This window comes from Scyliorhinus canicula, chromosome 20 (assembly GCF_902713615.1).
Source record: "Scyliorhinus canicula chromosome 20, sScyCan1.1, whole genome shotgun sequence".
Classification (NCBI taxonomy): Eukaryota; Metazoa; Chordata; class Chondrichthyes; order Carcharhiniformes; family Scyliorhinidae; genus Scyliorhinus; species Scyliorhinus canicula.
The window spans coordinates 26,065,520-26,093,015 of NC_052165.1; the positions used below are offsets into that span (position 1 = coordinate 26,065,520).

General features: G+C 47.1%; 1 protein-coding gene across 1 annotated transcript in view; it reads left to right on the plus strand.

The window, feature by feature from the left end:
* Positions 1–5,219: 5,219 nt before the first annotated feature.
* Positions 5,220–27,496, plus strand: part of LOC119955295 (zinc finger MYM-type protein 1-like) — a 42,598-nt gene continuing 20,321 nt past the window's right edge. Inside the window, exons 1-4 of the mRNA XM_038781375.1 lie at positions 5,220–5,664; positions 7,785–7,836; positions 13,418–13,610; positions 21,357–21,445. Of these exons, the coding sequence (XP_038637303.1) occupies positions 5,220–5,664; positions 7,785–7,836; positions 13,418–13,610; positions 21,357–21,445 (779 nt within the window). The remainder of the gene's footprint in view (positions 5,665–7,784; positions 7,837–13,417; positions 13,611–21,356; positions 21,446–27,496) is intronic.

Genomic DNA, 27,496 nt, shown 5'->3' on the forward strand with positions numbered 1-27,496 from the left:
ATGACCTTTATCACTATATTTTTGCAATACCATCAGGTTTTGTTTATTTTGACTGTGTTTATCTGCCTCATTCGTGACTCAGTCGCATTATTCATTCTCTGCTTGCTTGTACATTTTTGGAAATGCCAGCTCTCTGCCCTCTTAAGATCCCACAGCACTATTTCAAAGAAGACCAGAGGTGTTATCCTAGCTGTCCTGGAGAATGTTTATTCCTCTATCAACATCATCAAAACAGACTGTCTGCTCAACATCACTTTACAGTTTGTGGGAGGTAACTGTGTGCAAACTGGTCCCCTCATGCTACACTACAATAGTGACAATGCTTTGAAAATACTTAATTGGCTTTAATTTGGCTTTAGGACATCTTGGAGCCGTAAGAAGCACTTTAGCAATACAAGGCTTTCTTTACTTTATCTGTAACTCTATTCTAATCGCTAAACCATCAAGTTGAGAGGGCAAACCAACCGAAAGATTTGTATATATCACAAAGGTTTTTAACTGAAGCAAGCAACCTAGGCCAGGAGGATATTTGTCCTGTGTAACAGTTTGTTCGAATCTGCTTTTGGAAAACCACATCAGGGTGTTTTAGTTCTGTGAAGTCATAGATTGTACCTCTGTTTATAGTGAAAGGCAATTTCTTTATTTGGGCAATATTTCCTAGATTTTCCGGTAATTACTAGCTATGGAAACAGACAAATGTCTGCGAGTGCACCACGAGGTGTGGGAAGAGAATTGGAATTAGTAATGTCTAGTCAAATCTATCTGTCTCAAATTCTATGGGCGGGATTCTCCATTGCCCAACACCAAAATCATATTTGGCGATCAGGCGGAGAAAGGGCTCTGATGCCGAAATCGGAGCTGGCGCAGGTTTGACGCCGGTCTGTTACGCTCCGCCCCTCCGAAATGGTGTCATCATGACGTGCGCCCTGCTCAGGCGCAATGCCGTTGCCGCCTCATCGGCCTGTTCCCTCACGATGCTCCGCCCGATGGGCACAGATCCCGACGGCGCGGGACACGTGTGGTCACACAAATCGTGAATCCGGTGTAGCAGCTCCGGACTGTTTCCAGTGCCGCTACACTTGGCCAGGATCCATGCTGCTGGCCGGTGAGGGCTTTTGCGAGGGCTCGGGGGTGGGCTGCGGAGTTGTGGATGATGGGTTGGGGCCAGGCGCGGCTGGCCCCATATTGTACAGTGCGACCGCTGCAGGTCATCTGGCGTGCGCATGCGTGGCCCGGGACCCAGCCATTCTCCTTCCGTTTTTTTAACAAAAAAAGTTAACTCTCTTCAAATCCAGATCCAGCATTAAATTATCAGCGCCTTTTACAAGTGATGAAAGGCAAAAAAAATGGCCAAGTATGTCTCCAGGCTAAAAAATAATGGCACAGGATAAAACAGAAATGAAGTGATGTGCAGATCACTTTGAGGACAAATTAGACTTAAAACCAACGTTTTTTTTGCAAAATAGGAGAAAATAACTATTAGAACAGCGATAGATACCTGGCGTACTGTTTTTTTTCTTTTCTTTTTTAAATTCAGAGTACCCAATAATTTTTTTCCAATTAAGGGGCAATTTTAGCTTGGCCAATCCACCTAACCTGCACATCTTTGGGTTGTGGGGGTGAAAGTCACGCAGACACGGGGAGAATGTACAAACTTCACCCGGGGCCGGGATTGAACTCAGGCCCTCAGCACCACTGATACCTGGCTTACCTAAGGGCAACAAGAGTGAGGGCCTGCACGGTGGCGCAGTGGTTAGCACTGCTGCCTCAATGCGCTGAGGACCCGGGTTTGCCCCTGGCCCCAGGTCACTGTCTGTTTACACATTCTCGCCTCACCACTACAACCCAAAAAGATGTGCAGGGTAGGTGAGTTGGCCAGAAAAGTTGGGAGTTGGGAAGAAAAAGAATTGCCGCCAATGCTAACCCAGTGCTAACCCCTAACGGTCGGTGAATTGGTCCAGGTGCAGGGTCAGCTTTGCTGTCGTAGAACTCCAGTAATTCTGCCCCGGCATCAACACTTCCTTCCTAGTCTCAGGAACAAAGAATCCTGCCGAAGAAGTGTCAGAAATTGCAGTGTCACTTGACTTGAAGACACTCACACCCATGTTTTCAAAGGAATGAGAGATAAGTGTGCCTTACTTGGAGATACCGTTACTGCTGAGGTCAGAAGGTTCTGAGTCCATTTGAACAAAAGAACAAGACTGATGCCCCAGTGCTGAGGGAGTGCTGCACACTCAAGAGGTGCTGTCTTTTGGATGAGAAGCCTGCTTTGCTGAATGTAGAAGCTCTCATGCACTATTTTGAGGAAGGGCTTTCTTTTTTTTTTTTTTCATTCTTTCTTTCATGGAGTGTGGGAATAGCTGGCAAGACCAGCATTTAGTGCCCAACCCTAATTGCTCTTGAACTGAGTGACTTGCAAGGCCGTTTGGAAATCAACCTCATTTCTGTGGCTCTGGGCAGCACGGTGGCACAGTGGTTAGCATTGCTGCCTACGGCGCTGAGGACCCGGGTTCGAATCCCGGCCCTGGGTCACTGTCCGTGTGGAGTTTGCACATTCTCCCCGTGTCTGCGTGGGTTTCACCCCCACAACCCAAAAGATGTGCAGGATAGGTAGATTGGCCATGCTAAATTGCCCCTTAATTGGAAAAAATAATTGGGTACTCTAAAATTATTTTTTAAAAAAAATTTCTGTGGCTCTGGAGTCACAAGTAGACCAGACCAGGTAAGAATGACAAATTCCCTTCTCAAAAAGAAGGCCATTAGTGAACCAGTTGGGTTTTTTAAACAACTGATTATAACAAATTAACTGATTAACTGATTAAAATGACTGATTATACCCTCACCATTTCCCCCCCTCTCTCCACCCCACCCCACTTGGACCATCTGTCCCCTGTTCCTAGTTGCCCTTTGACACACTGCTTAGCTTTGTTCTGCCATTAACATGTTCTAATCTCTTTATGTGCCACTATCAGCTCCCTTCTTAGCCATGTAAGAAGTCTTACAACACCAGGTTAAAGTCCAACAGGTTTGTTTCAAACACGAGCTTTCAGAGCACTGCTCCTTCATTCACCCGAGGAAGGAGCAGTGCTCCGAAAGCTCGTGTTTGAAACAAACCTGTTGGACTTTAACCTGGTGTTGTAAGACTTCTTACTGTGCTCACCCCAGTCCAACTCCAGCATCTCCTTTTCTTAGCCGTGATCAGCACCATTTACATTCCCTTTTTGTTTTTCTGGCCATGGCATCGTTGTCAATCTCCATCTATCACTAACTCTCTATCCAGCCCCGCAGCCCTCACTCCACCCCACACAGCATTACAAACCTGACCCTATTTCCAGATTTAACAAAGAGTCTGTTGAAACATCTGGGGCAGCACGGTAGCACAAGTGGATAGCACGGTGGCTTCACATCGCCAGGGTCCCAGATTCGATTCCCCGCTGGGTCACTGTCTGTGTGGAGTCTGCACGTTCTCCCCGTGTCTGCGTGGGTTTCCTCCGGGTGCTCCGGTTTCCTCCCACAGTCCAAAGACGTGCAGGTTAGGTGGATTGGCCATGATAAATTGCCCTGAGTGACCAAAAAGATTGGGAGGGGTTATTGGGTTGCGGGGATGGGGTGGATGTGAGGGCTTGAGTGGGTTGGTGCAGACTCGATGGGCCGAATGGCCTCCTTCTGCACTGTGTGCTCTGTTAGTTCCCTTCTCTCTCCACAGATGCTGTCAGATCTGCTGGGATTGTCCAGTATTTTCTGTTTTTGATTATAAAATGTTACTGAAACAAGCTTTATATTCCAAATGTATTAATTACATTTAAATTCCTCCCACTGGTGATATTTGAAACCTTCTTCTTCCAGCATCAGCCTGTGGATGACTAATCCAGTAATATTACCACTACACCACCATCTCCCTGTTAGCCTGGCTAATATTTATCCCACAATCAACATCACAGAAATAGATTATCTGGTCATTATCACATTGCTGTTTGTCAGGGTTGGCCTTTCCTGTATTACAACAAAGATGACACTTTAAAAATAAATCATGTTCTGTAAAATATTTTAAGATATCCAGTCGTCTTGAGAAGTGGTTTATAAATACAGATTTTTCTTTCTTGATATATTTAGTGAGCTCCCAGATTACATATTTAATTGTTCACAAGATACAGGGGTTATTCTCATTGATTGTTTAGGAGGCTTAGGCAGGGTCACATGGAGAAACTCAGCAAAATGTTTCCTCTGTAGATCAGGGTGAGTAGAATTCATGATGGAGTTGATTATACCAACAGTGGCACGGGGGCGCAGTGGTTAGCACTGCTGCATCACGGCATTGAGGTCCTCGGTTCGATCATGGCCCTCAGTCACTGTCCCTGCGGAGTCTGCATGGGTCTTACCCCGACAACCAAAAATATGTGCAGAGTAGGTGGGTTGGCAATGCTAAATTGCCCCTCAATTGGGAAAAAAAATAATAATTGGATACCGTAAATTATTTAAAAAAGAATTGGTTGTACCTGCTCATTTAAATAACTGGCACAATTATACAAGTGACTTTCATTGTTCTATTAACAAAATGATACCTTCCTTTTTCCACAACCTTATCATTTATACCGTCACATTGCATTCTTCTTCTTCAAGAGAAATGCCAGGAGCAACATCAACCCTCTCCATGGCTTTCATCAGTCTGACCAAAGCTTTTGTCTCAGTCAACTGGGAAGTGGATGGAAGACCCTGCCAAAGGTTGGCTGTCCAGAGAAATTCCTCAACGTCCTCTGACTCCTCCATGAAAAGATTTTGCCGACGGTCCTCATCAACGGAATAAGGCGGAAACCTTCAATGTCAAGGCTGGAGTCAATCAGGAACGTGGTCATCGCTGCCACCCTTTTCTCCATCTTCATCACCACCATCCTTCACCTTGTCAAGAACACGTTTCCCAATGGAGGGGGTGGCATGATGGTGCAGTGGTTAGCATTGCTGCCTCACACGCCGAGGGCCCGAGTTGGATCCTGGCCCCGGGTCACTGTCTGTGTGGATTCTCACAACCCAAAGGTGCGCACAGAAGGCAGATTGGCCACACTAAATTACCCCTTAATTGGAAAAAAAAAATTGGCTACTTTAAATTTAAAAGAACTTTTAAAAAAATGTTTCCCAGTGGAGTGGGCATCATCTACAGGATGGATGGAAAACTTTTCAACCTCAACCGATTGAAATCCAAGAAGAAAACACTAACGTTACTCATGGAACTTCAGTATGCAAATAACATTGCCATCGCCATGCTGTCAGAAGACAATCTCCAAGCCATGCTTGACACCTTTGCAGAAACATACCGAAGAATTGGTTTCCGTCTCAACCCTAGTAAGACTCAATTCCTTTACCAAAGTTCCCCAGGGCAAGATCTGGTCTCTCCCTACATCAAGATCAATGGAGAAACCCTACCAAACATGGAACATTTCCCCTACTTGGGGAGCCACCTTTCACCTAAGGCTGACATTGATGCGGTGATCCAACATCATTTCCAATCTGCGAGTGCATCCTTTAGACACCTAAAACCGATAGTCTTTGATGACCCCTACATATGTGCTGATGCCAAGATCCTCGTGCATATGGCAGTCATCCTCCCAACTCTTCTATATGGCGCAGAAACTTGGACTAGTGCAGCCACCACCTCAAGGAACTGGAGAGGTACCATGAACTCTATCGAGGATAGATTCTCCACATCAGCTGGGAGCGCAGGCTTACGAACATCAGCATCCTTGAAGGAGCCAAGAGCATCAGCATCGAGGCCATGATCAGCTCCGCTGGGCTGGCCATGTGCTTAGGATGTTAGAGTTCCCACTGCCAAAGCAAATCTTCTTTGCCCAGCTCAAGGAAGGCTCCCAACAAGAGGAGGACAAAGGAAGCACTTCAACGACACCCTGCAGGCTTATCTTAAGAAATGGAACAGAGGTCAACGCCTGGGAGACCCTTTCTTAGAAGAGACTGACTTGGAGGAACTTCCTGATTGAAGGGTCACAATTCTTTGAGGACACCTGAATGCAAGTGGAGGCCCAAAAAAGGAGCCCGAGAAAGGAATACCAGCAATGTAGCATGCAAAGACAGATCCCATCTCCTGCCAAGTGTGCGGTCGAAGAGGCGGTTTGAGGATCGGGCTCAATAGCCATGCAAGAATCCACAGAACCAAGTCTGCATGGTGGGCCAGTGATTAGCACTGCTGCCTCACGGCACTGAGGACCCGAGTTCGATCCAGGCCCCCGGGTCACTGTCCATGTCGAGTTTGCACATTCTCCCTGTATCTGTGTGGGTTTCACCCCCACAACCCAAAAAGATGTGCAGGCTAGGTGAATTGACCATGCTAAATTGCCCCTTAATTGGGGAAAAAAATAATTGGGGACTCTAAATTTATTTTTAAAAAAGAACCCACAGAACCCATGACCAGTAACACAAAGTTTGTTAGGTGGCCAATCATACTCGTTAGCGAGTGATCACTGAAGAAGAAGTATAAAGTTTCAGTTGCTTACCACAGAAAATTTCCCTTTGCTGGTAAAGTTGATGTTATAACCTTGACCATAGAATCATAAAATGATACAGAAGGAGACCATTTGGCTGGCCTGCTTGAAAGATTATTCCCACTTCCCGGTTATTTTCTCCCAGCCATGAAAATTTTTCTTCAACTTTTTATCCAGTTCAATTTTGAATATTATTTTAAAATGATGTCTCCACCATCCTGTCAGGCAGCTCATCCCACATCAAATCAATTTGCTATGTAAAGGAATGTCTGCTCTTCCTGCCCCGGCTCCTTTGTCAATGATCAGTTTCCTTGGATTACGGACCCTTGTGCTACTGTGAAGAGTTTCTCCTTATTTACTCTTTCAAAACCCCTCATGATTTTGAAACCCTCTCTTTAATCTCTCCTTTGCCTTCTCTGCTCAAAGAAGAACGACCAGACCTACTCCAGTGACTCCATGACTGGTACCATTCTTCTAGATCTCCTCTGCTTTCTTTCTATAGCTATGACATCTTTCCTAAAACCATGTTTCATAAAATATTTCATCTAAGTGAACAATGCTCAACATTCTAGGAAATTTGTCTTAGTTAATCTGCTCCCTTGCATGGTACCAGCCACCTGCTACACTATTTAGGGAATGTTGAAGAGATCACAGGTGGGATTCTCCGTCGACCGAAATCGGGAAACGCGATTGGGCGGATAATTGGTTCCGACGGTGAAATCGCGGCGGGCTCCGATTTCACACCAAATCACAATTCAACGTTGCCTCCACAGTGCCGTCAATGCATTCCAGAATGCACGTACAGTAAACGCCATTCGCCTGACCTGGTATTCTCTGGGGCCTCTGCGATTCTCCGTTTCCAATGGGCCAAAATCCTGACAGTGAGGTTCACTTGTGATTTTGAAAATTATGAAACAGATGTCGCTGCTGTTAAGGGAGAGAGGAAGGGTATGAAAAGTGTCAAACATTGCCATAGTTTGCTGACAGTTGTGCCGCTGGCTGGGAAGCTTCTGCCAGGGCCTGGGGGAGTAGCGGGAGGTGGGCTGTGGAGCCGGGGTGGATGGGCATGGAACACCATTAGCGAAGCCTGCAAGGCAGCCACTCAGCTAGGCACACCATTGATTGTCCACTGTGAACTTAGGGACACAGACCGTGTTCAACAAAAAGCCCCAGAGCAAATGCTGGCAATAACTAACTAATCAAGGATATCTGTCCTTTTGTTCTATTTCATAAAGTAAAAATTACAAGAGTATTTGCTGTTTTGACCTAGGTTTTGACCCAATCCCTCATGTTTAGAGCAAAAAACAAACCTGAGCCAAAATCTACAGCTTCATGGCTATCATGAATAGTATGTTGCAGGACTTCACGAACATAGGAACAGAGGTATAGGTTATTCAACATCTAGGGCAGCACGCAGGCGCAGTGGGTTAGCCCTGCTACCTGAAGGCACCAAGGTCCCAGGTTCGATCCTGGCTCTGGGTCACTGTCCATGTGGAGTTTGCACATTCTCCCTGTGTTTGTGTGGGTTTCGCCCCCACAACCCAAAGATGTGCAGGGTAGGTGGATTGGCCGTGCTAAATTACCCCTTAATTGGAAAAAAATAATTGGTTACTCTAAATTTATTGGGGGAAAAAAAGTTCAACCTTTCAGGCCTTGACCCATTCAATTCTTGGCTGATTTATACCTTAACTCCATTTACCTGGCTTTGCTTCTTATATCTTATTGCTCTTCTGCAGAAAACTAACTGTCTTAATCTTGAAAATGTCAATGAACTCAGCAATTTCAGATTTTTAGTATAGAGAGTTACAGATTTCAACAAGCCGTTGTGTGCAAAAGTACTTCCTGATTTCACTTTTAAATTACTTAGCTCTAATTTAAGACTCATATTCTGGATTCCCCCAACAGAGCAAAAGATTATTTCACTAGCAGCATTTCACTTGCACCTCCTCCAATCTGGTCTGTTATATTCTCTGCTCCCAATGTGATCTCCTCTATCTAGGGGAGAGTAAATGCAGACTGGGTGACTGCTTTGTGGAACACCTCCTCTCTGTCTTGTGTCTGTAAAATCTCAGACACTTTGTGACCAGTTTATTATTCAAACGTTTTACCCAGGTGCCCTTATTTGCAAAAATAACAAAGGACAAAACAGCTTCAGGTTTAATGCAATTTTATTCACAATTCTCTTACTCACACAAAATATGACTCAGACTCACAACTGCGCTCTAGGTATTACCCGTACTTAGTGAAGGAGGCTGGCCAAGTTATGATCACTCGATGTGCATGTCTTCTCTGGAAGTCGAACCCCAGGGTCTCTTTTTCTTGTGATGGTTGTGCCTGGGGTCTCCCAGGTTACCGCTCGAGATCTGTCCCAATGTTCCTTCCTTCATACTGGTCTGCTAGCATTGATGTGGAGATGCTGGCGTTGGACTGGGGTGAGCACAGTAAGAAGTCTTACAACACCAGGTTAAAGTACAACAGGTTTGTTTCAAACACGAGCTTTCGGAGCACTTCATTCACCTGAGGAAGGAGCAGTGCTCCGAAAGCTCATGTTTGAAACAAACCTGTTGGACTTTAACCTGGTGTTGTAAGACTTCTTACTATTGTCTTCTGAAACACCCTTGCCTGACCAGCTTACAGCCCATTCTGGAGCCCGATGGCTTCTTTTGTCTGCCTTTCATCCTGTTGCAAAGTTGATCACCTGTGACTGGAAATTCATTACATGTTTATACTGTAGCATGGCCTTGTTCTTTTGTGTAAACGTGAGTGGGCAGTCCCAAAACCCATATAGCAATAATGGGTTTATCTGTTGACTTGAGTGCTCTTGCAGACAGCCAGTGTCAATTCCGCTGAGGCCTCACGTGGCAGATTCTGTTCCTAGCCTATGTGTCTGGTCAGCCTACTTCCAGTACCACAGTCTGTAAACAGGACCCCATCCTTCCAGTCACTTACCATTTCCACTCAGCATCTTGTTGTCATGCCCACATGTCCCTCCTCGACCTACTGCAATGCTCCAGTGAAGCCTAACGCAAACTGGAAGAATAATATCTTATCCTCTGATTCGGCGTGTTACAGCCTTCTGGGGCTGGTTTAACACACTGGGCTAAATTGCTGGCTTTTAAAGCAGACCAAGGCAGGCCAGCAGCATGGTTCAATTCCCGTACCAACCTCCCTGAACAGGCGCCGGAATGTGGCAACTAGGGGCTTTTCACAGTAACTTCATTTGAAGCCTACTTGTGACAATAAGCGATTTTCATTTCATTTAATTTAATTTTCATTTCTGGACTCAAGACTGAGTTCAACAACTTTACACTGTGAACCCCGCCCCTACCCCTCCATCTTGACTCCCCTGTTTTGATTCCTGTTATTCAATTCCCTTAGTTTGTCCCAACACTACCCACTGCTCCCCTATAGGGTTACTGTCCCTTGTTGTTCCATTTTGCTCCCACTCAACACTGACCTCTGCTCTTCTATCAACACATTCTGCTATCCTATTTTTGCCACTATTAAGACTCTTCAGTCTCTAATGGCACCATTAACAGCCCTTTGCCTCATCTCCATGACATCTTTGTCCATTTCGCCTTAACTCCAATTTACATCTGACTTTGCATTCTGCCCCACCCCCTCCTCTCCAGGTATATAATTCCTCACATTTTTACCCTTCTTCAGTTCTGAAGGGTCATATGATCTTGAAACGCTAGCTCTGTTTCTCTCTCCATAGATGCTGCCAGACCTGCTGAGTTTATTCAGCATGTTCTCTTTTTATTTCTGATTTCCAGCATCTGCAGTATTTTGCTTTCATTTGAAAGATTATTTGTCTCTGTCCTGTTGAATCCCTTTGTGATTTTAAAGACTTCAATAGATCACCTCCCAACCTTCTAAACTCAAGAGAATATAAAATAAATTTGTGTAACCTATGTTCATAATTTAGCCCTTTAAATCCTTTCATGACAGTATAATGTATCTTATTGTCCCTGATTTTAATGCCATGTGAATTTTTGGGAGGGTGGTTGGTCAGATGAATAATAATTCTCTGGTCTACGTCCTGCCTGTCTGCCTGTGTCAGATCAAGTTATGGGGGTATCTTAAGGGTCCTTCCGTTTGGGAAGAGAGAGTGCCCATAAAGTTGAAAACGAAGCTTTTGTCAGAGGAGAGAAGCATTCCTTGCTCTTCCTTGCCTCCCAAATAAGAGAGAAAGAAAAATAGCCACTTTGGATGTTTCTTTTTCTGTCCTCATGGGAATTGTGGCGGAGGCAGATTCAATTGAGATATTCAAGAGGGTATTCGATGATTACTTGAATCAATACAGTATGCAAAGTTATCTGGAAAAGGCAGGGCAATGACACTGAGCCACAATGCTCATCTGCAGAGCCGGTGCACACATGATGGCCAAATGCATCAAATAGGGTCTGAAGGTATACAAAGAAAGACCTGTAGGGTTTGGGTGGGTGTCGCATCAGGTGACCAATTTAAAATCATGGATCGAGGTAGTTCCCAGTCAATTGGGATATTTTAATTGGCCACTGGCCAAGTGGGTAGTGTTAAACTCACCTTCATTATCTGCTGAGTAAAGCACTATTTGGGGCAGAGTGGGATTTCAACGCACCCTTCCATAGTCAATCCCTTTTCGTGGATTGGGCCTCAGAGGGCTGAGTTCAAATGGATCTGGAGAGGAAGGGGTTGGGGTGTGCTGACCACTTACTCCTAGAGTAAACAAGAGTTATAGTAATCTACACCCTACTAACACTAGTCTCTACGCTCTAACTCTAACTGTACTCTAAATCCTCTCTAGATCTATCCTCTGTACTCTACTCCAGCCTTCACTCTCTTCCCAGAAGTCTGAGAGTCAGATCTTTATAAAGTACTGCATCTAGCTCTATCTAGATGTTCCCATCTCCCACCTATTTTCAGGAAGGAGGCTTCAGAGAATGTGTGTGGAGGTTCTTGGCCACCAGCAGTGGGTAACTGGTGGGTAACCAATTAGGTGGGTAATCTAATTGAGGGCACTTCACATGCCATTTGGAGTTTGAGACAATGGTTGGCACCGGATATGACTGGAACCCATAAATGGAATGACACAGCAGTAAACAGTTGAACAATCTAGCTAAATATAACTAAAATGATTTGTAAACTTACCTAGGCGCTATTAGAATTTTTATTGTCCCATTGATCTCACCTCTTCCAGGCACTTGGAATTGGGTTCTTTTCCATTCCTGGAGTTTAGATTGTGCAGCCCCGATAACCCTCACTATGCCAGTAACCTCCTCCAGCCCTGACAATACTCCCTATTGTGGTATTCTTTGTGATGCTAATTGCAGAATGGATGTCGTAGTGTTCACAAAGAGCACAGAAGTTAAGTTCATTAACAAAGCTAACATTTATTTACACTACTTAAATTAAGCTTGACTACTTCTATAGTAAACAAGAGTTGTAGTAATCTACACTCTACTAACACTGGTCACTATACTCTAACTCGAACTGTTCTCTATCCTGCTTAGATCTGTACCTATGCACTCTACTCCAGCCTTCACTCTCTCTTCTAGAAGTCTGAGAGTCAGTGCTTTACAAAGTACTGCATCAAGCTCCATCTAGTGGTTACTTGTAACATGACATTAACTCTTTGTATGCCAAACATTTCTGTAATGTCACACCTATCTCTGTAATTTCCTCCACCCCTCCTTATCTCTGTAACCTCCTCCAGCCCCTAGAATTCTCCCTATCTCTGCAATGCCCTCCAAGCCCCTACAACTCGCCAAAATCTGTGAGCTCCCCCAACTCCATCCTCTTGAGCATTCCCCAATTCCCATCTCTCCCCCATCGATGGACGTGCTAACAGCTGTCTGTGGTCCCAAACTCTGGAATTCCCTCCCTGAAATCTGTGCCTCTCTCATTCTAGCTCAGTCTTGAGCTCCCACTTACTGGGAATGAGACCAGTTCAGCGATCGTCTGAGAGGCGGCCTTCTCCTCACTCGCCGTTAAGGACGGCTGATGCAGGCCCAATCAGAGGGGTCAACAGCCCCACTTGGAGAAATGGACACTGCTGAGGCAGGTCGGCGACCATGGAGGGTGGGTGGCATTTTTAACATGGATACGCTCACAGCAAGGTTACACAGCACTGTCCACTGGATTGAGATCAGTCACAATTGTGGCCTTTCATCCACCCCACCCCGTGAATAGATCATGGAATCATCAACTTTGATAACCTAATTGGGGCCTTAACCAGTGTAAATGGTTCCATGATGTGGGCAGCCAATGATATTCCCAGCCCACCTAAGGAAAGATGTCTGGGATTTGGAATACTGATGCAGTTCCTTCAATTTTTTTATGTGCCCTTCCTCCAAGCCTACCATCATGGGACTGGGAAAATTACTTTAGCTTTGTTTTTCTCCTCAATCTCCCCAGGTCATGTGCTCATTGCACGTGTCTGACACACAACGTGTTATAATTACCACTAACATGAAATGAAAGTCGATTTAACATGTGATTCATGTTTCAGTGACATTTGATTTGGTGGTCATTACCGAACAACACTTATTAAAAAGTAAGTAAATCTGTTACTCAATTTACGTGAATTCTTGGTTTCACTGCAAAAGAAGTATGTCAAACCTTAACAATTGTATCATTTCTTTGGACATGATAGCTGAACTACATTTGAACTAATCATGCTTCATTTCCTTCCTAGGAAATGCTCCAAATTGAATTCACAAGATGCACTTTATCTACTACACAGATGTGGCTCACAGTTACCCATGGTAACAATACCTGCTTTGTGTTTTCGGAGTCAGTTAAAGGTCACTTAAAATTTTAAATCCTGATATGGTACCCTAGTGTCCCCATTCACTTTGCATTCACCATACAAGTGTAAAATTGCTATTTTGCCTGATGTTTGGTGATTGACCCTTTAATTTCTATTATATTTTCTGGATCTACAGCTTACCTCTTTGGGGACAGAAGATCATCATGCATGAATTTAAATTCTATATGCCACAGGATACAAATTGGACAGGCCTGAGAACTATGGCGGGAGCCACAATTTGTGAGCTGCCCATAGCAGTTGTTGTGGAGGTGGACAGCGTGCAGATTTGGTTGGACCAAGTGGCTTCTTTGCTCCTGACTGCCACTGAGGTCAGTCAGGAGCTGAGCAGCATAGTGCTGATAGCACGTGGTGCAGCCAACCTTCTGTTGTTTAAGGCTGTAGAGTCCACCTGAAAGGGGAGCTGCGCTGTAGCTTTAATTCTAAGCAAGGAAGATGGAACAACAGGCAGAGAGGGGGGCTCCAAGTTCACGGATGTAATGCTGGAGGCATTATGGGGCACCTGGGCAGGTGGCGAGGCCCCAAAGATGAGTGGGGTGGAGAGGCGGTCCTCAAGGACCACATCAGAAGGGATCAAGAACAGGTGACTGGAGAGGTCAATTCATTGTGTTTGAATCCAAGGACCTAATCGTAGTGCCACAACACTAATGATCTCAGACAGGCGGTCAAGGTCAGTGACTGAATCTTCACACAATCCCTTCTACCTCCCACACCACAAACCTCTCACATTGCCCCGATGCGCCAGACTCACGTCACACACCCATCAGCTGGCAGCCCATGATACTCGGGACTCACACCTAATATCCAGAAATCCTCACCCTCACATGCATACTGATGCTACCAGTCTCACACCCATATTGTGATGCCTCCATATACCTTCAACTATTCAGCTACGACAGGAATATCTGCCAAGTCTGATCCAAATTTGGTAATGAGTGTCATATCAGCCAATAGGGATGCGTAATATCAGGTCGACACTGGTTCAGTTGCTTCTGGCACACAAGGGAATGCCCGTGTAGGTGTGATTGTCAAGGTGACATGCCATACAGGCCACTGCAGAAGCAGCAGCTAGCTCTCTCAGAGGGGGATAGACTATGTTGCAAAAGAGGTGAGTTTCACACCCATGCCTTTAATGCTAGAGTGTTTTATTCCCTGCCAGATGTCTTGTTGTCACCGTTCTTAATGTCTAAAGGGCGGCATGGTGGTGCAGTGGTTAGCACTGCTGTCTCGGGCGACACGTGGTGCAGCGGATAGAACTGGGACTGCAGCACTGAGGACCGGGGTTCGAATCCCAGCCATGGGTCACTGTCCGTGTGGAGTTTGCACATTCTTTCTGTGTCTGCGGGGGTTACACCCCCATAACCCAAAGATGTGCAGGTTTAGGTGGATCGGCCATGCTAAATTGGCCCTTAACTGGAAAAAACAAATTGGGTACTCTAAATTTAAAAAAGAAAAAAAAAGCTTTGCTGTCTCACGGTGCCGAGGACCCAAGTTTGATCCTGGCCCCGGGTCACTGTCCGTGTGGCGTTTGCACATTCTCCCCATGTCTGTGCGGGTCTCACCCCGCAACCCAAAGTTGTGCAGGGTAGGTGGATTGGCCATATACAAAAAAAAACCAAATGGTACAAGTACTAAACTTTGTGCTGGAGATACCCTTCGCCTTTAGATAGATAGATAGAGAAATACAACACAGAACAGGCCCTTCGGCCCACGATGTTGCGCCGAACTTTTGTCCTAGGTTAATCATAGAATTTTGGACAATTTTTCATGGCCAATCCACCCAACCTGCACATCTTTGGACAGTGGGAGGAAACCGGAGTACCCGGAGGAAACCCACGCAGTCACGGGGAGGATGTGCAGACTCCACACAGACAGTGACCCAAGTCGAAATCGAACTTGGGACCCTGGAGCTGTGAAGCAATTGTGCTATCCACAATGCTACCGTGCTGCCCTTAAGAAGTACCAACAGAAGGGAAGGAGGGGGGGGGGGGGGGGGGGGCGAGAGAGGGGAAAGGAGGTGGTTGGGGTGTTGGTAGAAGGGGGCCCAATAGGACACTGCCTGATTCCTTGGCCACCCTAAATTGCCCCTTAATTGGAAAAAAAAGATTTAAAAAAAAAATCTTTCCTGATGTCCCTTGATTGCTTCTGAGAGTGATACTGAGGATCGAGCTGGAGAAAGAGAAAAGACAGATTTGCCTTTCATGGCATCCCAACACGCTTTCCATTGCATTTGACCCATAATTGCCATAGTAATTTACATAACACTGCAGTCAATCTGCACACCAGATGGGGGCTAGTTAGCTCAGTTGGCTAGGCGACTAGTGTGTGAATCAGATTATCACCAACAGCAAGGTGTTTGATCCCCATTCTGAGGCAGACTTGGCGTCTGACTTTGTGCCCTCCCAGTAGTTAAAATAACCACAACACTTTTCTGTGAATACAGTAATTGCCAAAGACCTTCCGTCTGGCAAAGAACTGAAAACAAAAGGATCAGATAATCTGCTTCTTGATCATATAGGTTGAGGGATAAATATTGAACAAAGCTAACAGGAGAGGCCCTCTGCTCTTCACTAAAATATTGCCAACTCAGAGAGCAGATGAGATTTAAATTTAATGTCTCCTCTAAAAGACAGCACCCCGCCCCCCTCCCCCCTCAAAATTGCAGCACTCGCTTAGTAATGCACCAAAGTGCTGGTTTAGGTTTATGCTCAAATCTGTGCAGTGTGACTTGAACCCGCACGCTCCTGAGTCAGGGAGGGGATTTCTACCACAGACCACAACAGACATGTGAGTCACAATTTTTGTGAGTACTTTTCCATAACCTCAGGACATCCCTATTGCTTTACGATGGAATAAAGTACTTTTGGCGTGGAGCTATTGCTGCAATGTGGGAGCCAGGGCAGACAATTCACACACAGCAAGACCCCGCAAACTGTAAAGTGACAACAAATAAGTAATTTTTGTATGGTTGAGGGATAAATATTGGCTGAGGCACCGGGAGGAACCCTTCTGCTCGTCATCAAAATAGTGCCCTGAGACCAGTTATGTTCATCTGACAGGGCAAAAAGGGCTTTGCCTTAACATGTAATCAGAAAGACAGAACCTCCAACATTAGAGCATTCCTTCAGCACTGCAATGAAGTGCCAGTCTAGGCTTTATGATCAAGTTCCTGGAATGAGATTGTGGTAATCCACCACTGTGTAAATATATGTGTGCCTGTATTAGGGGATGTACAGCAGTACCTGTATTACAGCTTTGTCGGTAGCCCCTGCCGGCTAGCTCTGCCCACAGGCAGCAGTATAAATATTCATGAGTTCTCCTGAGCTGCCATTCTACCAGCTGCAGTCGTAGGATAAACATCTCACGGTAATAAAGCCTCTCTTGTACCGATTCGAGTCTTTATGTGCAATTGATAGCATATCAATTTATTACCGTGATATTTTCCGCATCATGGACATCAGAATAAAACCCGATCGCTTGCAGCTGGATCCGCAATCGCCAAACGCCAGAAAAGACTTTAATCACCGGCTGGCTTGCTTCGAGGCCTACATCACCTCAGCGGACCCCGCACCGTCGGAGGCTCAGAAAATTCAACTTCTCTACTCAAGGTTGAGCTCCAGCGTGTTCCCGCTGATACAGGATGCGCCGAACTACGCACGCGCCATGGAACTTCTCAAAGAAAATTACGTCTAGTCGGCGAACACTCTGTTTGTGAGGCATGTACTCGCCACTCGCGTCCAACTGTCGGGTGAGTCGATTGAGGACTTCTGGCAGGCCCTTATCCCTCTAGTACGGGACTGAGAGTGCCAGGCCGTCATGGCCACGGAACACTCCAATCTCCTCATGCGGGATGCATTTGTGACGGTGATTGCATCGGATCCCATCCGGCAACGACTGCTGGAAGGGGCCGCGCTCGATCTAATGGCGACAAAGACTTTAGTGCTCTCCATGACGGTCGCCTCCTGTAACGTGCAGTCCTACCCCGCCTCTGCGCGGCCCACCCATCCTACCCCTCGTGGACCCCGCAACCGAACCCCCCGACTGGGGCCGCTTCCGCGCAATATGCCTGTGCTGCTCGCCACACCACACACTCTGGGGGTCCCCGCTGCTACTTCTGCGGCCAACAGAAGCACCCCCATCAGCGCTGCCCGGCCCGCGCCGCGACCTGTAAATCTGTGGCAAGAAAGGCCACTTTGCAGCGGTGTGTCAGGTCCGCGCAGTTGCCGCTATCGCGCCCGACCTCTCCCCCTTTCCTCAGCCGATCGCGCAATGGGCGCCGCCGTCCTCTGCTCCCGGGGCCACGTGCGACCCGTGGGCGCCGCCATCTTGCGTCACCCCCACAATGTGCGCACCATGGGCGCCGCCATCTTCCCCCCCCAGGTCCACGTGTGGCCAGTGGGTGCCGTCATCTTGCCCCGCCCCCACAACGTGTGCTCCATGGTCGCCGCCATCTTGCGCCGCCCCCGCAACATGCGCTGCATGGGCGCCGCCATCTTCTCCCCCACAGGTACTTTGGACACCACCGTTTTGTCCTCCCCTCGGGACTGGACCAGGGGACCCGGGTCGATGCGCTCCTCGTCGGACTCCTCGGACGATCGCCCGCTACTCGTCTCCATGACGCTTGACCAATCCCGTCCTCACAACCTGGCTACCGCTTCAACGACGGTGCTCATCAACGACCACGTGACCTACTGCCTACTTGACTCCGGGAGCACCAATAGCTTCATCCATCCGGACACGGTAAGGCGCTGCTCCCTCGCGGTCTATCCCGCCAACCAGCGGATCTCTGTGGTCTCCGGAACCCACTCTGTACCGATCTGGGGTTTCTGTCTGGTCAACCTCATCGTACAAGGCGTTGAATTCAGCGGTTTCCATCTATACGCTCTCCCCAACCTCTGTGCGACACTTTTACTGGGTCTGGATTCCAATGTAACCTCACGAGCCTCACCCTCAAATTCGGCGGACCCTTACCCCCACACCGTTTGCGGCCTCACGACCCTCAAGGTTGACCCTCCCTCCCTCTTTGCCAATCTGACTGCAGATTGCAAGCCCGTCGCCACCAGGAGCAGACGGTACAGCACCCAGGACAAGACCTCCATTAGGTCCGAAGTCCAGCGGCTGCTTCGGGAGAGTATTATCGAGGACAGCAACAGTCCCTGGGGAGCCCAAGTGGTGGTGGTTAAAACTGGGGAGTAACACAGGATGGTCGTGGACTACAGCCAGACCATCAATCGGCACAGGCAGCTCGACGCGTACCCCCCCCCAAACGCATATCTGATATGGTCAATCAGATTGCACGTACCGGGTCTTCTCAGCCATTGACCTGAAATCTGCCTACCACCAGCTCCCCATCCATAAATCGGACCGTCCATACACTGCCTTCGAGGCGGACGGTCGCCTCTATCAATTTCTTAGGTTTCCCTTCGGCGTCACTAACGGGGTCTCGATATTTCAAAGAGAAATGGACCGAATGGTTGACCAGTACGGACTGCGGGGCACGTTTCTGTACCTGGACAACGTCACCATCTGCGGCCACGACCAGCAGGACCATGACGCCAACCTTGCCAAATTTCTCCACACCGCATCTCTCCTCAACCGCACTTATAACAAGGAGAAGTGCGTGTTCAGCACAGACCGCTTAGCCATCCTCGGCTACATAGTCCAAAACAGACTACTGGGGCCCGACCCCGACCGCATGCGCCCCCTCATGGAGCTTCCCCTCCCCCACTGCCCCAAGGCTCTCAAACGATGCTTGGGGTTCTTTTCTTACTACGCCCAGTGGGTCCCACAATACGCGGACAAGGCCCGCCCACTGATCCAGTCCACACAATTTCCCCTCACGGCCGAGGCACAACAGGCCTTCGCCCGTATTCGCTCAGACATAGCCAAGGCCGGGATGCACGCAGTAGACGAGACACTGCCCTTCCAAGTAGAGAGCGACGCTTCAGATGTCGCCCTTGCCGCCACTCTAAACCAGGCAGGCAGACCCGTGGCATTCTTTTCCCGCACCCTCCATGCCTCTGAAATCGGCATTCGTCCGTTGAAAAGGAGGCCCAGGCAATCGTTGAAGCAGTGCGGCACTGGAGGCATTACCTGGCCGGCAGGAGGTTCACTCTCCTCACTGACCAACGGTCGGTAGCCTTCATGTTTAACAACACGCAGCGGGGCAAGATCAAAAATGATAAAACCTTGCGGTGGACAATCGAGCTCTCCACCTATAATTACGAGATTTTGTATCGCCCCGGCAAGCTCAACGAGTCCCCAGACGCCCTCTCCCGAGATACATGTACCAGCGCACAAGTGAACCAGCCTTTGCCATCCTGGGGTCGCTCGGTTGTACCACCTAGTCAAAGCCCGCAATCTGCCCTACTCCGTCGAGGAAGTACGGACAGTAAATTTTAAAAAATAAAGAGGGATAGTCAAACAGAAAAATCAACAATCAGGTAGTATAATTTAAAGTAATGGGTAAAGGTTAAGAAATTGGGGCATCGAGGAGAAGTTCTTTTCACCCTGCGGCTGTTTGAGATCTGGGACTCACCACTTGAAAGGATAACAGTGGTAGAAACCCTCATCACATTTTTAAAAAATACTTGAATATGCGCTTGAAGAGCTGTAACCTACAAGGCAAAAGCTGGGAAGTGGTAATGGACAACATATCTCTTTTCATGGTAATTAAAAAAAAAATTAAAAAAAAAATAAATTTAGCGTAATCAATTAATTTTTCCAATTAAGGGGCAATTTAGCATGGCCAATCCACCTATCCTGCACATCCTTTGGGTTGTGGGGGCAAAACCCACGCAGACACGGGGAGAATGTGCAAACTCCACACGGACAGTGACCCAGGACCGGGATTCGAACCCAGGTCTTCAGCGCCATAGGCAACAATGCTAACCACTGTGCCACTGTGCTGCCCACTCTTTTCATGGAAATGAGGGGCTGAATGGTCTCCTTCTGTGCTATAAATGTTACTGTTTTCCATGTTTCTATCGGAGTTAGAGTCAGAGTCAGGGCTTTGGTGAGATTACACCTGGAATACTGAGTAAAGTTTTGATCCTTTATACTGAAGGAAAGATATGCTTGCCTTGGAATGTTCACTAATTCCTGGGATGGGAAGGTTGACCCATGAGGAGAGATGGATTAGAATGCATCTATATTCTCAGGAGTTTCGTAGAATGAGAGGTAATCTCAGTGAAACGTATAATTTTTACAGGATTTGACAGTTTAGATACCGAGTCTGTTTGCCCTGGCTGAAAACGAGTGGGTAATAGTCTCAGGGTAAGGAATCAACCATTGGGACTGAGCCGAGGAGAAATCTCTTCACAAAGAAGGTTGTGGCTCTTTGTAATTCACTAACCCAGCTGAGCTATAAATGTTCAGAGTACATTGAAAACCTAGATTAATAGATTTTTCAGCCCTAAAATAATCAAGGATTATGGGATAGAGTGAGAAATTGGAATTGAAATGGATGATATGCATGATCTTCTTAAATGGCAGAGTAGCCTTAAGGGGCATGTATAGCTTTTGTTCTCACATTCTGAAGCATCCAGAATTTATCTGTGCTTAAACATTTATCCCTACAGGAATAGTCCAAGGCTTCGACAGAATTATTTTATGGCTGTTGATATTTTGGTACAGAAAGATGCACTTTTGGATGCGACGTTTGAAAGTTAACTGTAATTACAGAGTGTGAGCGGGCCAATAAATGAATGAAAGATTTGTGAGAGCTATGTATCCATTGAAATTTAGCTTTAAAGAGGTTAAATGTTCGAATGACCAAGGCAAGGCCGTATTGCTCTATGTAATTGTTTTTTTTAATAAATTTAGAGTACCCAATTAATTTTTTCCAATTAAGGGGCGATTTAGTGTGGCACATCTTTGGGTAGTGGGGGTAAAACCCACATAGACACAGGGAGAATGTGCAAACTCCACACGGACAGTGACCCAGAGCCAGGATCGAACCTGGGACCTCAGCGCCATGAGGCTGCAGTGCTAACCCACTGTGCCACCATGCTGCCCTTGCTCTTTGTAATTGTTAACAATCATTGCCTTTATTCAAGGATAATGCTCAACCTGGAAGGATAGAAGACCGGAAAATAATTTGTTTGAGAGAGGAAGAGGTGGAGAGTGGGAAGGTGAATGCTGGAAAGTAATCACTTTCTTCTACTGATTTGTTCATCGCTGCATTTAAAGAGATACTGCTATTGTGGGTGAGTAAAACCTGGTTGTTTTAAATTCTAGTCTGCATGCCGAGTTGACCACTGAGCCTTGGGCTGCTTCAATTTCTAAGTTTGCAGATGATCCAAAATTTAACAATCTAGTAATCAATGAGCGGGATAATAGCCATTTTAGGAAGATATAGACTGGTGAAATGGGCAGATGTGTGGCAGGGTAATTTAATGTGCATACAAATGAAATGATACACTTTGGGAGAAACTACGTTGTGAAAGTTATAATCTAATTGGCACTTTGAAAATCATGCATGGAATATGGCCATTTGCTGACAAGACCAGCATTAATAAGGGGACATGGGGTTATGGGGAGAAGGCAGGAGAAGGGGGATGAGAAACCATGACCAGCCATGATTGAATGGCAGAGTAGACTTGCTAGCCTAATTCTGCTCCTATGTCTTATGGTCTTCTTACTGCCCATCTCTAATTACCCCTGAGAAAAAGGAAGTAAGTTCACTTTCTGATTTGCTGCAGTCCATCAATGATGAAGAAATAGTGATATAGTTCGAAGTCAGGATGGTGTGTGACTTGGAGGGGATCTTGCAGATTGTGGGTGTTCCTGTGCACCTGCTGCCCTTATTCCTCCAGATAGTAGGAACTGCAGGCTTGGGAGGTACTGTCAAATAAACTCCAGCGAATGCATATACTGCAGCCACAATATGCCAGTAATGGAAGTGATGGAAGAGTGAATGATCAATGTGGTGGATGGGATGCCAATCAAGTGGGATTCTTTGTCCTGGTTATTATCTTGAGTGTTGTTGGAACTACCCTCAAGGCAAGTGGATAGTATTTAATCGCAAACCTGAATGATGCCTTATAGATGGTGGAAATAAGGCTTTGGGGAGTCAAGAGGTGCATCACTTCGCAGAACACAATCTCTGGCATGTTTTTGTAGCCACCGCATTTGTGTGGCTGGTCAATTTAAGCTTTTGGTCAATGGTGACCCTCAGGGTGTGGATGGCAAGGATGGAGTGACGGTGATGAAGGTGAATGGCAGGGAGAGGTGTTAAACTAGCTCTTGTTGGAGATGGACATTGCCTGGTAGTTCTGTGGCATGAATGCTACTTGCTACTTATTGCCTCAAGTACCAATATTGTCCAGGTATTGCTGCGTGCAGGCACAGACTGCTTACTTACCTGAGGAGTTGCAAATGGCAATGAACATTATATAATCATCAGCAAAAAATTCCTTATGATAGAGGGAGAGTTATTGGTGATCATTGGAATTAGGATAAAACTCAGGGCCGTACCTGCAGTGATGTCTGGGGGCTGAGGTGATTGTGCTCCAATAACCACAGCCATTTTCCCTTGTGCTGGAGTGCTTAGAGAGTATTGCCACTGATTTCCATTGATATCAATTTCACCAAGGATCCTTGATGCTACACTAAGTCAACTACTGCCTTGATGCCAAGGGCAGTCATTTTCACCTCACCTCTCTCTTTCATCCATATTTTAACTGAGGCGTTAATGACATTCAGAGCTGAAAGGTCTTGGCGGAATCCAGACTGAGCATTCGTGAGCAGGTTATTGGTAAGTAAATGCCAATTGACAGTAATTTCAACGAGAACTTCCATCACATTTAATTATTTTGTGTGATGCGAGTATCACTGGCTACAAGGCCAGCATCTGTTACTCATCCCTAATTATCCTTGAGATTTTAGTAATTGAGAATAGACTGGTGGGATGGTAACCCAGCCAGAAGTCGATAAGCAGTTTCCATCTCCAGGAAAACCCTCACTGACCCTGTCAAGACAAACATAATTTTTTCCAGCCTAAGGAACTCCGCAAGATTGCTCACCCACACCCCTGGGTTTTGGCAACCACGAGTCCCTCCACTCCAACAAAATCCGTTCCCGGGCTAAGGCCAAAACGTCGGCCTCTCTCGTCCCCTGGACTTGGGGGCCACCTTCACTTTCAGCACCTCGGTCATTGAGTCTGAGAACCCCTTCAGCTTCATGTGGCCATGTCGCGGGCTTCCCCACGCACCATCCGCACCTGTTTTCCACCCCTTCAAAGAACCTGCTCATCCTGGCCACCGTCATATGTGCCCTATGCACTACTTAGAATTAAATAAGGCTAAGCCTAGCACACGAGGAAGATGAATTCACTCTTCTCAAAGCCTCCTCCCACAACAAAACCTCCATTCCACCCCCCCCTCCCCCCCCATGTCTACTCCCTCTTCCTACTTCCTTATCGGGACTCTCTCCCAGTACATTAAGTACTTGTAAATCTCCGACACCCTATCCTCATCAACTGGTTTTTGACACCACCTTGTCCTGCCGCCCCTCGGGGAAAGGACAGCACCTGCTTCCTCACATAATCCCATACCTAGAAGATTCGGAGCCCATTCCCGCTGGGCAGCTCATAATCCTTCTCCATTCCCTCTAAACTCCAAAAACTGTCCCTCACAACCAGATCCCCAAACCGCATCAAAAATTTAAGCAATTTAGTTAAACATGATTTGTCCTTAACAAAAGCAAAATACCTCAGATGTTGGAAATCTGAAACAAAAGCAAAACATGCTGGAAATATTCAGCAGGTCAAGTCGCATCTATGGAGCGTAAGAGTTAATGGCTGGAACTTTCCGCTCCTGATTATGTTTGGTGGGTTCGGCCCCTGGAGCAGAAGGGTCTTGCGAGAATAGCCAAATCGTGTTTTACATCGATGTGAATGCGTGATGTAATAGTCCCATGTCAGTGACGGGGCTTGTTTCCTGACTTTGAAATCAACTACATTAATTAGAATATCAGTATCAAGGTGGATGAATCATAGACCATGATGCTGTGGGACCTGCCCCTTTGTTTTCTAAATACGTGTCTTATATGGCAGAGAAAGCCGCTGTTGGGGTCAGCAGTATCAATGCTGCTTTTCCCGCCCGCTAGCTGCCTTTGTCGATTTTCAGGAAAATTCAGCCCAACATTTCAGGTTGACAACCTTTCATTTCATTTCATTTCATTTTCATGAAATCTCATAATGAAAAGTAATCGACCTGAAACATTAACTGTTTGTCCCTACAGTTGCTACCTGACCACTGAATATTTCTAGTATTTTTTAATTTATTGCCCTGAACAAATTCAATACCAGACGTTGCATGACTGCAGAGCTTTGATCTGATCCATTGATAGTGGGCTTTCTTAGTTTAATCTATAGCATCCTGCATCTGCTACCTCGCATGCATGTAGCCCGTGTGTTCTTTCTGCAGCAGGTTGGAGTTAGGACTTTTTAGGTATGCCTGATGCTGCCGTGGGAATGCTCATTGTGAACCAAGGGTCGTCCCCTAGCTTGATGACAATGGATAAAGTGAGGGATATAGCCAGCCTTGGGGTTACAGATTGTGGCTGAAATTTAGAATACCCAATGCTTTTTTTCCAATTAAGGGGCAATTTAGCGTGGCCAATCCACCTACCCTACATATCTTTCGGTTGTGGGGGTGAGACCCATACAGACACGGGGAGAATGTACAAACTCCACATGGTTAGTGACCCGGGGCCGGGATCGAACCCGGGTCCTCGACACCGTGAGGCAGCAGTGCTAACCACTGTACCACCGTGCCGACCCTGTGGCTGAAACATTTTGCTGCTCCTGATGATCCACAGAGCTTTATGAATGCCTGGTATAAACTGCGAGGTATGTTTTGAATCTATTCTGTGTGGCCTGGTGGTAGTGCTACACAACACCATGGACGGTGTCACCATTGTGAAGACGGGACTTAGACTTCATACAGAATGTTTGGTAGTCACTCCTACTATTATTGCCATGGAGTGGTAAACTCACTTGGGCGCAATTGAGTATATTTTTCCCTTGTTTGTTCTATGATCACTGGCCGAGGGTCCTATGGCCTTCAGGACACTGCCAGCTGAGTCATGCTTGGGGGTGGACACTGAAATTTCACACCCAGAGTATTTTCTGTGCCCTTGCTATACTAAGGTTGTATCCATCATGCCGGGGTACTGATTCATCAGTTGAGGAAGGGCAGTAGGTGGTAAACAGCAGGATGTTTTCATGCCCATATTTGACCTGATGCCATGGGACTTTGTAAGGGCTGAATCAATGCTGAAGACACCCAGACTCACTCTTTGCCAACTGTGGCCCCATCTCTGGTGGTTCTATCCTCACAGTGGGACAGGACATACCAGGGATGGTGATGGAGGAGTTTGAGCCATTGGCTATATGATCGGACTCTGTCAGTATGATTATGTTCGGCAGTTGTTTGACTAGTCTGTGGGGCAGCACTCCTAATATTGGCATGTGCACTAATATTCGTAATGAGTACTTTGCAGGATTGACTGAGCTGGTCTGAGGGGAGTGCAGGATTGACTGAGCTGGTCTGAGGGGAGTGCAGGATTGACTGAGCTGGTCTGAGGGGAGTGCAGGATTGACTGAGCTGGTCTGAGGAGAGTGCAGGATTGACTGAGCTGGTCTGAGGGGAGTGCAGGATTGACTGAGCTGGTCTGAGGGGAGTGCAGGATTGACTGAGCTGGTCTGAGGGGAGTGCAGGATTGACTGAGCTGGTCTGAGGGGAGTGCAGGATTGACTGAGCTGGTCTGAGGGGAGTGCAGGATTGACTGAGCTGGTCTGAGGGGAGTGCAGGATTGACTGAGCTGGTCTGAGGGGAGTGCAGGATTGACTGAGCTGGTCTGAGGGGAGTGCAGGATTGACTGAGCTGGTCTGAGGGGAGTGCAGGATTGACTGAGCTGGTCTGAGGGGAGTGCAGGATTGACTGAGCTGGTCTGAGGGGAGTGCAGGATTGACTGAGCTGGTCTGAGGGGAGTGCAGGATTGACTGAGCTGGTCTGAGGGGAATGCAAGAGCAGAGACACCCTCGGAATACATATTCTCAAATCCTTGAAGGTGGCAGGGTAAGTTGGTCAGGAAGTTCAGAATATAAGCACATTGAATACAAAATAAGTAAGTTACAAATGACTAGTTAGAGCAGTCATCTATACAATGCTGGGCACCACACTTTAGGAAAGGTGTTAAGACGGTCTATAGGTTTACCAGGATGACACCAGTGAATGGAAAATTCAGCTGATGCGGAGAAGCTGGGATTGTTCTTATTTGCGCAGTTCAAGTTTAGGTGACGGATAGCGTTATACACAATTCAAGGTTTCAACAGAGCAATTAGGGAGAAACTATTTCCTTTGGCAAATAGGTTGATAAGTAGAAGTCATATATTTCAAATAATTGGCAAAAGAACTCAAGGGGAAATGAGGAAAAATGATTTCATGCACATCATTGATATGATCTGGAACTCATTACCTGAAAGAACATTGAAATCAGATTTCATAGGAGTATCAAAAAGCAATTGGACATGTATGCAAAGAGATCTAATTTGCAGAGTTATGAGAAGAAAGCTGTGGGGTGGGTTCTCCGACCCCCCCCGACGGGTCGGAGAATTCCCAAGGGCGGCGTGAATCCCACCCCGCCGACGCTGGCTGCCGTATTCTCCGGCGCCGGTTTTCGGGCGGGGTTGGGATCACGCCATGCCGGTCAGGGGCCATTGGCAGTGGCCCCCCCCCCCCCGGCGATTCTCCAGGCCCCGATGAGCCGAGTGGCCGTCGGCTTCTGGCCAGTCCCGCCGGCATGGTCTCACACGGCGGGACCTGGCAGGGAAGCTGGCTGGTGCAGTCCTCGGGTGGGGTGCGGGGGGGATCCGACCCCGGGGGTGCCCTCACGATGGACTGGCTCGCGTCAGGGGAGTTGGTTGGGTTAGTTTGCCCTAGTTATGAACGAGAAAGTTACCCCCCCCCCCCCCCCCCCCCCCCCAGTTAGAACTAAGCAGTTTTGGGAATTTTTTTCTTACTTTTTCTTTCAACATGGATTCAGAGTATCCCTTTGCCGCCCCGCAAGATCAAGCCACCACGTCTTGCGGGGCGGCTGAGGGAAAAGACGCCAACTGCGCATGCCGGCGTGACGCTTGACGTGCGGCCTTGACGACCGTCGTCAAGGCCGCGCCTCCGTGACGCACGGG